General features: G+C 41.8%; 2 protein-coding genes across 3 annotated transcripts; one reads left to right on the forward strand and one right to left on the reverse strand.

The window, feature by feature from the left end:
- Nucleotides 1–890: 890 nt before the first annotated feature.
- On the reverse strand, nt 891–7,181 carry LOC118782742 (dynein regulatory complex protein 9-like). 2 transcript variants are annotated; one of them, XM_036536276.1, is made up of 10 exons: nt 7,130–7,181; nt 6,443–6,575; nt 5,244–5,437; nt 4,921–5,049; nt 4,270–4,351; nt 3,783–3,944; nt 2,923–2,997; nt 2,151–2,282; nt 1,480–1,581; nt 891–1,301 (listed from the first exon to the last, which is right to left on the reverse strand). In XM_036536276.1, exons 2-10 carry the CDS (start codon nt 6,569–6,571, stop codon nt 1,191–1,193), a joined length of 1,116 nt encoding a protein of 371 aa, XP_036392169.1. In that variant the 5' UTR covers nt 6,572–6,575; nt 7,130–7,181; the 3' UTR covers nt 891–1,190. The 2 variants fall into 2 exon arrangements, with proteins under 2 accessions (XP_036392169.1, XP_036392170.1); XM_036536277.1 differs by lacking the exon at nt 891–1,301 and having other exon boundaries at nt 1,494–1,576.
- Nucleotides 7,182–7,505: 324 nt separating this feature from the next.
- rpl35a (ribosomal protein L35a) lies at nt 7,506–10,529 on the forward strand. The gene is made up of 5 exons (XM_036537133.1): nt 7,506–7,551; nt 8,216–8,258; nt 8,588–8,740; nt 9,165–9,309; nt 10,467–10,529. Exons 2-5 carry the CDS (start codon nt 8,248–8,250, stop codon nt 10,488–10,490), a joined length of 333 nt encoding a protein of 110 aa, XP_036393026.1. The 5' UTR covers nt 7,506–7,551; nt 8,216–8,247; the 3' UTR covers nt 10,491–10,529.
- The last annotated feature ends 1,673 nt before the right edge of the window (nt 10,530–12,202 follow it).

The following is a 12,202-nucleotide window of genomic DNA, read 5'->3' on the forward strand; positions in this document are numbered from 1 at the left end:
CTTGTCTCTAGTCTCCAAAATGGAGCGGAATCACACCATGTATAAGCTGTTTTAGTCCAAAGCGCTCTGTCTGGTAGAGAGGTCCAATCAATACCTATGCTGTTGTCAGAGAGGCATGGTCAGTACCTGTGCTCTGTCAGAGAGGCCCGGTCAGTACCTGTGTTGCCACAGAGGTCCAGTCAGTACCTGTGCTGTCAGACAGACCTGTGCTGATAAGTCAGGACCTGTTCTCTCTTTTTCCTGGGTCAGTTTGAGTGTTGCTGATGCTGAAACAAACTGAAAACACTACATTTCATGGGGAGGGAGGAGGGGGTCACATTTTTTATGTTGTCTCATGCACACAACCTTGGCTTACATGAGGCAAGGCCAGTGAAAATGTTCACCTCAAAAACACAGATAAAGACAAAAAAAAAATTAAAAGAAACACAACAAAGTATGTTTTTACCATTTTAACTTGCTTTTTTATAGACCATGTGCTTTGAAAAGGGAAGTTAAAGGTGATATTATGGTTATACTGATATAAATGTTATTTTCTCTCTGTATAGATATTTTTGATGATTTCTTAAAAACCTGAGTAGGGTGGTTCTTTTCGCAACAATCATGTGACACTACAGCAGGGTTGTTCCCTGCATGACCCTGTACAGTAAATAAATACATTCCACACGTTTACATGTATGTAGTGCTTCCTATTACTATTAAGGACTTCGTTCCCATACAGTCCTCTCCGACAGCCACATTCTCTCCCTGTTCAGTTTTAGTTTCTTCTTTTTACTTTACTGCTTTTTGTGAACAAACACCCCAGCAGGCACAGTTGGTATTGAGTTTAATAATCGAGGAGAAAAAAAGACAAAAGAACATTCTGGAATGAATATTTGATGTTTTTGTTTTTTGTTTTTTTTCTTCAAATGCATTAATAATAAAAGTTTCCCCACCTCTGTCTGTGTGTTTCTTTTAGGTTTGCTTGCACAGTCACAACCTCTACGCTGATGTTCTGTCCTTTATAAATCAAGGAAATGTCTGTGTTTAATACAGCTGGTCTGTATTGTTTTGTTGTTTTCTGATCTTTAATATATCTGTAGTAATATAATGGCCTATTTGTCATTTTAATGTGATTTTATCATTTATTCAAACATAACAGGATGCACTGAAGGACGATGCAGAGATTGCTTAATGGAAAAAATGTGGTTCTGTCACTTCTTCTTCTTCTTGCCCTTCTTGCTCTCCTTGGTTTTGGGTTTCTTGCCCTTCTTGTAGGGGCCCAACCCCCGCCGCACCATGGTCCCACGCCACCAGGACTGGAGCTTTGAGAGAAGGTCAAGACAGGACACCTTTATCCATCGAAGTTTGAGGCAACACATTTCTAGAGAAACAGGGGGGTAGCTAGAGTACTCTGGGTATAATTACCCCATGAGCATAGGGGGTTAATATCTGGAAAGGGTAATGCCCAGGGGGGACTGCTCCGTGAGCACACAGACACACCTTGACAGCAGAAGCCCATTCCGTTTCCTCCTTCTCCCGCTGTCTCCGCAGATTCTCCTTCTCCAGCCTGTCCTCGATCACCACCTGCTCACTCTCCCTGTACTGGATGGCACAGCAGCATCACTGAACAGCTCCTGTGCACATGCTCGGAGTCGCTGTTCAGCTGCATCGTAAGCCCTGACTGCTGCAGCACAGCTGCTGCACGGACATGTGCACTAACTTCAGTATGTCATGCTCCACAAATTCATGGCATGTTCACTGATCCTTAAATCATATGGGTGGCCCATCCCATTCACTGTCAACTTACAAAGTCTATATAGCATAAATGTGAATGAGTGAAGATACTATGATACCCTATGACAGTATGTGTGTAGTAAGACCAAGAATGGGCTCACAACCACACACTAAAGACCTGTGTCCCCATCTAAAGCACTGTTCTCAGTTTATTGACTGAGGCTTTGTGTATGTGACCATACCAGCAGTGAAGAAGTGCAATGCAGTATGTCTTCGATTCTATAAAATATGCATGTGCTGTTCTGAGCTCTGCAGTATGTGTCTGACAACTGTGTGGATCTGGGTGATCACTTGTGTGTGTGTTTGTGGGTGCAAGAGAGAGTTTTGTGTGTGCTGCTTTTTCAGATCTCCCTTCAATATTGTGTGTGTTTTCTCACCTTCTTTGCCAGCTCCTGCAACCTTGCCAGGTTGTTGGCTCTGTTGGTCTTCAGAGTGCTGAGTTCCTGTTGTTTGTTCTCTGTGTCCCTCTCGTAACACTCCATCCACATCTCCAGTGTCTCCTCAAGGGACTATTAGGCAGATCGAGTCATTCCTACCTACTGTTCACACTGAACTCAGTTTGATTTATTTCATCATTCTGGGAGTCCTTGTAGTCTCACACATTACAACTCTGTAAAACTATGGGGGTTGATAGGGGGGTTAAAAGACACATACACGGAAAATTAACTGAACATAAAACGAACAGAACATTGTTTATACTACATTATACATTTGCCTGGTACACACCATTGTCTAATTTCAATACTTTAGGTAATTTCATCTAATCAGTGCCAATCAACTAGAGGTTATCAGGATTTCAATGTGTTACACATCTGATCCAGGGCTCTGTGACACAGATTATGAATTTACTTCCATCTTAAACCCCACATGAGTAAACTGTCCCAAAGTATGGTAATTCAGCCAAAACTCCAGGAGATGCTGCTGGTCTGTGAAAATCAGATGTGTTGAGTCACTCAAGACTGAAATTACTGGAGGATTTTGGTAATAGAATGTTTGGGCATCTAACTTGAGCACATCAGTGAAAAGTTCTTACACAGTCACTATCCATCACACAAAATCTCAGCAAATTATATTCCACTGCCATCTCAGCGAACACTTTTACATTCAGCCAGTCACCTATGACCTCTGCTTTCATCCTGTTGTACTTACTATCTGGTCCTCCTTTAGGAATTTCACCAGCTCTGTATGGACATGACTCTCCTCCTCTATCTTTTCCCTCAGTTCCTGTGGGCAGCAACACAGGGAAGAAACCTTTACCTGACATACAATGAGCTCTTACCTAGCACTGATCAGAAATCAGTAGCAATTTGAGCAATGCTACAGCAATGCCAGCCAGGCATGAGTGTGAGATAGATGCTGTGTAGCTACTTTCAGCTCCCAAAAATAGATTCAGTGTTAGTCATCAAAACACTTATCCTAACCCTAACCATTTTTCTGGGAGAAAAAAATCCAGGGTCAGCACTGAGGCCAGATTCCATATATTATATATAATGTATATGTATTCCATATATATATTATGTATATATAATACATTACATTGTTGGCATTTAGCAGATGCTCTTATCCAGAGCGACTTACACTTACACAGGTTACAGGTATTTACAATATTATCCATTTATACAGCTAGATATTTACTGAGGCAATTGTGGGTTGAGTACCTTGCCCAAGGGTACAGCAGCAATGTCCCAGCAGGGATCAAACCGGCAACCTTTCAGTTACGAGTGCTGCTCCTTAACCACTATGCTACACTGCCACCCAATCAGGGTCAGCTAGGACCATGTTATGACACAAACTCCTCTAGTGTTTATTTCCTATAAGTCCTTGATTATGTAAATGAATAAAGTGGTGGCTGTACCCTCAAGGTAATTGAGCAAAGTAACAGTTATTTGGAGTTCTCAGCAAAACCCTGCAGACTGCACAACTGAAGAGGTTCCAGCACTAATTCATTCTGACAGGAAAGCAGGCAAATACACAAACTGTCACATATGCATGTATGCACACACACACACCTTGATCACATCCTCCAGCTGCTTTTCCTGCTGGGAGTTGAGCTTTTGCCCCTGGTACACCTGTAGCTCAGAGCTGCTGGTCACATACTTCTTCTCCAGAGTCCTCCTAGCCTTCATCATCTGCAGCTGGTCCTTTAGGTGGGCTGTCATCTCATCGCGCCGCTGCAGGGGGGTTGAGGGGTGTTTAAGAGTTTCACTGAACAGAGGCTTGTGTCTGTGCCATACCTGGTAGCTAAATTTTCAGAGAAAAACTAGCAAGTATGGTTTTGTTTGGAAGCAGTATCACTGTGCCACTGTATTTCAGTTGTAGAGGAAGGCTATGTTGAGCAAAGTTACAGTTACATGTTAAGGGAGCTGCAGTCTTGCTGTATTAGGGTTTTATATGCAAACCCAAAACCCCAAGAGTGTTCAAACAAACAGCCTGAGAAAGCAAGCCACAGGGTTTCGGTAGTCAGTATGGTGTGTATATGATGTTGCCCTTTGTCACCTGCAGCTCCACTAATTTTGTCTTGCGGATATCCATAAGCTGTTTCTGCAGAGCCTTGATCCTGTGTCGACCCTCCTCTTCCCTGCAGTGAAAATCAAGGAGTCATGACCTTTCACCGATGTCAGGATGCAGTGATTGTCAGTAAAGTTATTGAATTCCTCCACAAGAACACTTCTATAGAGAGAACACTCCTCTCTCAGATGTAGAATCACAGGACTGAGATTTCTTTCTGAGTCGATTTGAATTGGAATGAATGCACTGTACAATTCTACAATACAATTGTATGTATTTGTTATGAGGGGACTTACCTGATTGCTCATCCAGCCCTCAAGCAAATATGATTTTAAATGATATATTCATTGTGAATACCTAATTCAGGCTAAAGGTTAATGAGTAGCTCATTAAAATAATTGCAATTTCAGTGAGAAAACAAGCATGCACAGGAGTCCTATGATTGGGTTTGGGAAATTCTGCAGTATGGCTTCAGCAAGACACAAATGTATTCACCCACACAGCATGGGCATTCTAGATTCAAAGCAGTATCCATTACAGTTTGCAAGTGACTGACCGTTGATTTTAATGTGAAGAATTATTTGAAAGGTTTTCCAATGTGTAGAACTTCGGTGCATCCTGTAAGAGTAGGTGTCTTACCTTGCGATGAAGTCACGGATGTGGGCCTTTCTCTTTCTTTCCTGTGTCAAGGCCTGTAGCAGGCTGTGGAACATTCCAGTCTCCTGCAGCTCCTTTCGTAAGGTAGTGATCACTTGAGCTACAAAGTGCCTGGGCCAATAAGAGAAAAAGTATACAATCTGTCCTTTTTCTACATAGATATTTGGACACGCTAAATGAAGCCGCCCTCCTAGAATGCAAATAGTTCACATCATATGATATTTACTGCCCACTGAAGGGTGGTTTGGATCCCCAGTGTGTGTGATTGGGGAAGACTGCTGGGCGTCCACAAGCATGAAACCAACCTGTCAAGCTCCGCATAGGTCAGGATGTCAGGTGACAGGGGTTTAGTCTCCAGCTTTGAACTCAACTCCCCTTGTGCCCTCAGCTCCTGTGTGGCCTCTGCCAACTCTGCCCCCTCCACCTGATACTGCTGTACTGCCACTGGACTCTTCACTGCTCCACTGTGCTGCTTAAGAATCTTGTCCACTGATACAACCTCGAACACACACAGCCAAACAGACACAAACTCCTTTTACTCCACAGAATAATGCATCTTTAGGCCGGCTTCATACACCCCTTCAAGCCACACTAAAAGGGAACTGCACAAAGCCCAGCCAGCTCCAGCTTACTGAGACATAAGAGAAAAGACACAGATCCAAGTTAACAGAGACATTATAGAAAAATGTACAGTATGATGCAGTTCAACAAGGGAAGACACAGGGAGACAAAGACAATCACCTTAGCTGTCCAAAAGAAAATAATACCCCTAGGTAAGAGTCTTCAGCTTTGAATTCATCCTTACTTAGATTCTGAACTGTTGTAAGAGTCCTACCAATATCAAAGTAATGGGAATAAATGACTGTAAACACGTACAACAAGGAAACATAGAAAACTAGACCCTAACTTCACGATCTTATCCTTAATCCTAAAAGGGACAAACAACTGAATATGCTTGCCTTGTAAGATAAATGTTTCGACAATACAGCTCACACAACATGTAAAGAGTTTTCCCTCAGTACAGCATCTACATTCTAAAATACCATTCTGTTTTATCCAATTACTATTCATTTGAAGGTTTAAAAATCAACTATAAAATTAGCTCATTTCAAAGCAAATGTAATTGTCTCCAGGGGTACAGAGAGATCTCACAGGCTATTTCAGCAATCTGGGGCAAATACTGAGGATGCACTGCGTGGCCATAGGGTCTGCTCTTAATGCAGCTCTTAAAGTTGATAAAATATTATGAGGCCTTGTGAGGCCAGCAGTCTAGTGACCTAAATGCTTGACAAAAGATATTTGCAATAGCGCATTTTGTACTGGACAAAGAAACATACAGAATCTCAGGTCTATGCTGTATGACAAAGAAACACACAGACATTGTGAAAGAAACAGCAAAGCACAAATACAAGCAAACACACACAGACATATGTATGCACAAAAACATCCAGACCCCAGGAATTGGGGGGGGGGGGGGGGGGGGGGGTCGGGGGTGCTGTAATACCCTGTCTGCCTCAAGATGTTCCTTTAACCTGTCAGGCATGATGTGTCCCAGCACTGCCAGCTGGTCTTCACAGTCCTGCAGCACCGTGACCAGTCTGATCAGCTCCACCCGTGACCACTGTGCCGTCATTCTGCTAAAGGAAGCATATTAACGCTGATCATTAGGAAGCCGTACATTTTGCTAAACAAAGCATAGCATGGTAAACACTGTTGAACACAGCACCAACACTCTGCTGATCACAGAACGGGAGACACTGTTGAATGTAGCACCATGCGCACTGCTGAACACTGCTGATCACGTTATAGTAATCACTTCATAACATGATGCTGTTAACCCAGCTGAACACTGCACATTAATATTACTGTCAAATTGTTACTGTGCAGTTGGCTTTCCTCATCTCTAAGCACTACTAGCCATAGTATCATAACCACTACTTCATCGAATGTCATTTAGATAGGATGATTAATAGACATAAAGATGTTTATGCCCCTGACTGCTCATGCTGCTGTACTGCACAGCTCGTGTTGGTGTATTGCAGCATGAACTATGCACCTGCACTATGCACAAGCGCGAGCTGTTGGTATAACAGGGATTGCTCTGAGAATCATGATAACAATCTCACAATAACGCCTGATCAACAAACTGAAAAAAAGCCAAATATATCCAGCAATAGATGTTCCAACTTACGTTCTCAGAGGACACGAAAGTGTATTGACTGAGGCTTTGTATATGTGACCATAGCAACAGTGATGAGGTGAAATGCAGTATGTCTTCCATTCTGCAAAATATGTTGTTATTCCAGGGATAACCTAAAATAGTTCAGCTAAATAGAGCATTGTTTATCTGAATGTTCTTGTAGTTTGCTGATGAAAAAAAAATGTTTTACGATTTAAACCAACCAGCAGCCATTACTTAAAAAAATTATATATCCAGAAACAATAAACAGAATATTTGATTTGGCAAGAGAGTGGCCCATGGAATAATTTTTTACATGTAAAATTTGCAACTAAAAGTGTATTTTAGACAGGCACTATTTTGGACACCGACAGAGTTAATTTCCCAGCATTCCTCTACGACTTCCTTTTCCTCCATCTTTGTCAACTATACAGGTGAGGGAGCTAAAACAGCGAACTTTATTATTGATATTTTACAGTTATATTAATGATTTCGGGTTACAATTCACTTCTTCACATAGACTAATCATTCCCACATTTGTGTACACTCAGCTGAATGTGTCCGTGAGACTCGGATGGACAAGATATTTAGCGGATTTTGGGTGCGGGTCTTAGCCTAGCTGTGAACTGCAGCGAAGACTGGGGTTTCCTCGACTTTAAGCAATTCAACGTGGAATGTAATTCATTACAAACAAGACGGCTGTCCTGATACGACAACTAATAAAATAAGTTTTGAAATACTCGCTTTTAATCTCTAGTATTACTAGGTCGTAGTATTAATAATAATCGAACTGCTCCCGTGGGTGTTCGATGTAGCTGGCTAGCTATCGTGCTAGCCTCTCCAACTAATACTGGATAACTCATTTAAATTTTTGACTTGCGGACGAAGTCAGCATTTTACTAACTGTAGTTATAAATGATACAGTCGGCTACAACAAAACTATCCTGTTACTATCAGATAATGCAGTCTTTTGAGATGGGTAATTGTGTATGCTACACGCTAGCCAAGACGTACATACTACAGTCTTAAGAATCGGATGTTACAGGGTGCCAGGTAGCCGGCGAGCTAACACTGTCCTCTTTCATCTTTTAACGACAGGTTTTTCTGAGCCTGGACATTAGACGATCACAATGCCTGGAAGGTGAGTACATACGGTCCACTGTAACAGTTTAATCGCTATAATTGTCAACCTTTTTGAGAGTAAATATTTCATCTCATTCTGACGGGTCGCTTGCTACTTGTCTCAACACGTTGTGCAAGATGTATGATTCAAAGTGCTTGTTTTAAAGTATTATAAAATGTTAACTACAGCTGTGGTCGTTTATTTCGGTTAGGGGCTCATGTAGTGTGTGGCCTTGTGATAATCAAGAACACATGTGTGCAGTATCGGTGTGATCAGTGTTCTTAAACTGACACTTGGAGTTCTGATAACAAACCAGTGGTGAAGGATGTTTCGGTCTGTGTTTCAAGACTGTGGAGCAAGGCCATCTTCACGGGCTACAAGCGTGGTCTGAGGAACCAGCGTGAACACACTGCCCTGCTGAAGGTGGAGGGTGTGTACACTCGCGAGGAGACCGAGTTCTACCTGGGCAAGCGCTGCGCCTATGTCTACAAAGCAAAGAAGTGAGTCTCAGCCTGTGTTCCCATTAGTGCAAAGTTTTCTTTTTTTTCTCTTTTTGATCCAGTTTTCATCTCAAGATAGATTTTTACCTTGTGTTTCTCCTTTATTCTCCCACTTAATCAGTGCATAGCAGGGTGCTGCTCAGTGCAATGAAGAGTTATATACCCAAGTTATTTCACTTTAACTGAATAAAAAAATCAAAACTGGACATTAACATAACCTGATAATTCAGGAAAGCAGAAGTTCAAGGGACCATAGGTGTTCAGAAATTAAAACAAAATGTCAAAACTGTGAGAATAAGCATGTAGACTTTACATCTGTGTACCTGTGATTTATTACTGTGAAAAGGCCAGTAAGGTTTGGTGGCAGTTTGGTTAGCCCAGTTTTTCTGACCAGTAGAGTTGATTGTACATGTCGTCTCTCTAGAAATACAGTGACTCCTGGTGGCAAACCAAACAAGACAAGAGTCATCTGGGGCAAAGTCACACGTGCCCATGGCAACAGCGGGATGGTGCGTGCCAAGTTCAGCAGCAACCTGCCTGCCAAGGCCATAGGGCACAGGGTTCGAGTGGTGAGTATCTCCATCCTTCTTCCTCCAGCTCATCTGCATCTTCCACTGTCTCTGTTCCAGAACTCTCCCACCCTGTTTTAACAGTTGGTTACAGTGTGGCAAACAGGAGGGGCCTTAAAAAGCATTTACATCATCCTTGTATAAGTATGTGAGGAAACTGCTTTTATACAGTTTGACCAGTGTCCATCAGTTGAAATACTTCTGTGTCTCCATCATCTCTTATCCTGAGAATAGGCTATTTTCAGGGGAAATCAGTCAGACACTAGAGTGCATATAGTTTGTGAACCTGGTGTGGGTGTGAAAAATTTAATTGCACAGTTGTGGCACTGGATTAAGACTGTGTTCACAGGCCCCCTCACAGATGAGTTGGAGATCCCAGTGTTTGGCTTAGTTTGCAGGGCCATAAACACTTTGATTTAGGGCTCTCTCAAGTTGAATATGCATATTCCTCAGCAAGAATATGTAAGACTGACATTCTTGTTGTCTCTGCCCCCATCACTAAGGGTTCTGATATTTGTTGCCTCTCAGTAATTTAGGTGTTGACATGGACTGCTCCAGAGTCCTTTTACTTTTTCCCCTCACATACAATACGATATACCTTATTGTCCCCTTAGGGAAATTTGTCTTGGACTCAATGCTGTGCACATAAAATGCCTTCTGTTACAATAAAATAAACTGCATATAAATAGAACAGCACCAGCTGTGCCAATCACAACAGTATGCAGACCAGACAGTTGTCTGTACTTAAACATTGATGATTAACATCTGAATGTAGAGTCCTGGTGTCCTACTTGAACCATATTTTATGGCAGTGAGTCTCTGTCTGCAGTAATTACAGTCTAGTTTTTCAAGATTCTTTCCAATTTATCTTTAACAAGCCATAGGAAAGTAATGTACACGTATTTTTGAGTTGCGCTTTTTTCAGCGTTATGCTGAAGAACACTGTGATACACACTTGTGTAATGCTGAAATGTGTCCCCAGTGGTTCCACATATCTTGCTGATGATAAAAATTGTGTTCTGGTAAAAATGTTTCATTATGGGTGAATACATCAGGAAAAGATGGATTGCAGTGGTAATTATTTCACTTCTGCAGTAATGGCAGCGGGTCATTGTGAAGTCTCTGGATGCACTTAACCTTTCTGCTTTCTCTTTCAGATGCTGTACCCATCACGTGTGTGATTTGCCATTGTGTACATACAATAAAGAGTCTGGTCCAAGTCCTGTGTGTGATGTCTGTTTGTCCAGTTTGGGAACACAGGCTTAAGGTTTTTGGTCACATTGGAAGGGCATGGGGGGGTTACAGGGTTTACTGTCTAATATTCTCCGGAGGCTACCTTTCGTATACAACACAAAGGAGGAATTGTGTTTTACCCTGTGCTTGAGGGGGGGGGGGGGGGGGGGGGGGGGTGCCATTGAGAGGGAACAATTCATAGTTCTCATAGTTTCCAGCTGTTGGCAACAGCCTGTTAATGCAGTGAGCAGTCCTTAAACATGGACTTACTATCTGACCATCTATCCATTGAGCTAACAAAAATTTTTTGTACTGTTCTAGTAAATCCTCAGTTTAGTGGTGTGGTTTCTGCAAATGCAGACATTAAATTTCTGTGACCAAGTCTAATTAAATAAAACTCAAAAAATTCATGTTTGCTGGTCTCTCGTTGAACAACCCCCAGTCCTGTCAGTAAGAGATCAAATGACAGTGGAAAGATGTTTTTCCCACACTGAGTGAAATGAAAAGTTGAGTATGGTGAAGCTATGTAAAGAAAAGCTGTAATGCTTTGCTCTTGGACAGTGTGCCATTAACAATGTATAGTGTCTTGAATCTCACCAGAGGACCCATTCCATGATCATAGGATGTCATCCTTGGAAAGACTATAAAATATGGTCAAATGTTATGTAGTCAAATATTTGTTTTGACATAAGAATTATATACTTTCCGGTAATAAGTGTTAAGCCTACAAATACACCATAAGCAAAATCTACTATAAATGTGAAAGGCTCTTATATAATTATGGTAGATTACTGAATGGTCCATCATATCTTTGTATTAACGTCATGAGTAGTATTATATAACAGTTTCTCTTAAATAAATTGAGGTGCTAAGAAACGATGAAATCTCTGCATCTCGTTCCCCACGAAAGTGCACCGGTGCCACTGGCACGCGCACAGTGGAAAAGTACTGATTCAATTTCTGGACGATTAGCTACATTCCTGCAGGTCACCTCCGCATTATGTAAGGACAAAATCTGCAACCAAGAACAGCACCGCCGACGCGTAAACCTTGAACAAAAAATTAAAAGAATATGGTATACTCGTCGTATACTCATCTGTACTACATTAAAAATCGACGTCATACCCCCCTTTATAAATAAGATGGTGATTGTTAAAAATGAAGAAAACTACCATTCCCGCATATTTATGAAGTTGATTCAGATTGTATTAATGTATTTATACAATATGCAAAATAAGTAGGACAAGGATGTTTCATTTCAACGTCTTACCCTACGAACACAGCGTCCAAGGACCATAACTGTAAACGTATTTACATGACCGTGCCGATATATAAACGCAAAGGTTGCCAACATGACATTTTCCGGATTGTTTCAAGGCAGAAGAGATCCACAAATATTTTTTTCTGTTGTGTGCTTTGTCGTTAATTGAGTTCATCTTCGCTGTGCGCGAGCACGTATGCTTCGTGATCGCGCTACTTGGGCGTGCACAGTTCTAGCTCCGCCTGAGACTGACAATGCAGTCGCCCGTGCCAGATATAGCGCTTGAGGGAGTTGTAGTCTCTCGCTCTGAATGCGTTCCTCGAAACGAAACGTTAGATAGCTGATTTCAAACTACATTTCCCAGGTCGCATTCTCCTCTGCTGCCTCAAAGAGCCGCTT

Source organism: Megalops cyprinoides, chromosome 9, assembly GCF_013368585.1.
Source record: "Megalops cyprinoides isolate fMegCyp1 chromosome 9, fMegCyp1.pri, whole genome shotgun sequence".
Classification (NCBI taxonomy): domain Eukaryota; kingdom Metazoa; phylum Chordata; class Actinopteri; order Elopiformes; family Megalopidae; genus Megalops; species Megalops cyprinoides.

Bases quoted from the DNA above. Each gene is read 5' to 3' on its own strand.
- rpl35a (XM_036537133.1), top strand. The intron at 8,741-9,164 runs GTGAGTCTCAGC...TCGTCTCTCTAG, and splicing joins TATGTCTACAAAGCAAAGAA to AAATACAGTGACTCCTGGTG. The intron at 9,310-10,466 runs GTGAGTATCTCC...TTTCTCTTTCAG, and splicing joins TAGGGCACAGGGTTCGAGTG to ATGCTGTACCCATCACGTGT.
- LOC118782742 (XM_036536276.1), bottom strand. From the start codon at position 6,571: ATGACGGCACAGTGGTCACGGGTGGAGCTGATCAGACTGGTCACGGTG. The intron at 2,998-3,782 runs GTGTGTGTGTGT...TGCTGCCCACAG, and splicing joins AGCTGGAGGATGTGATCAAG to GAACTGAGGGAAAAGATAGA. The intron at 1,582-2,150 runs GTGAGAAAACAC...TGTGCCATCCAG, and splicing joins TGCAGGAGCTGGCAAAGAAG to TACAGGGAGAGTGAGCAGGT.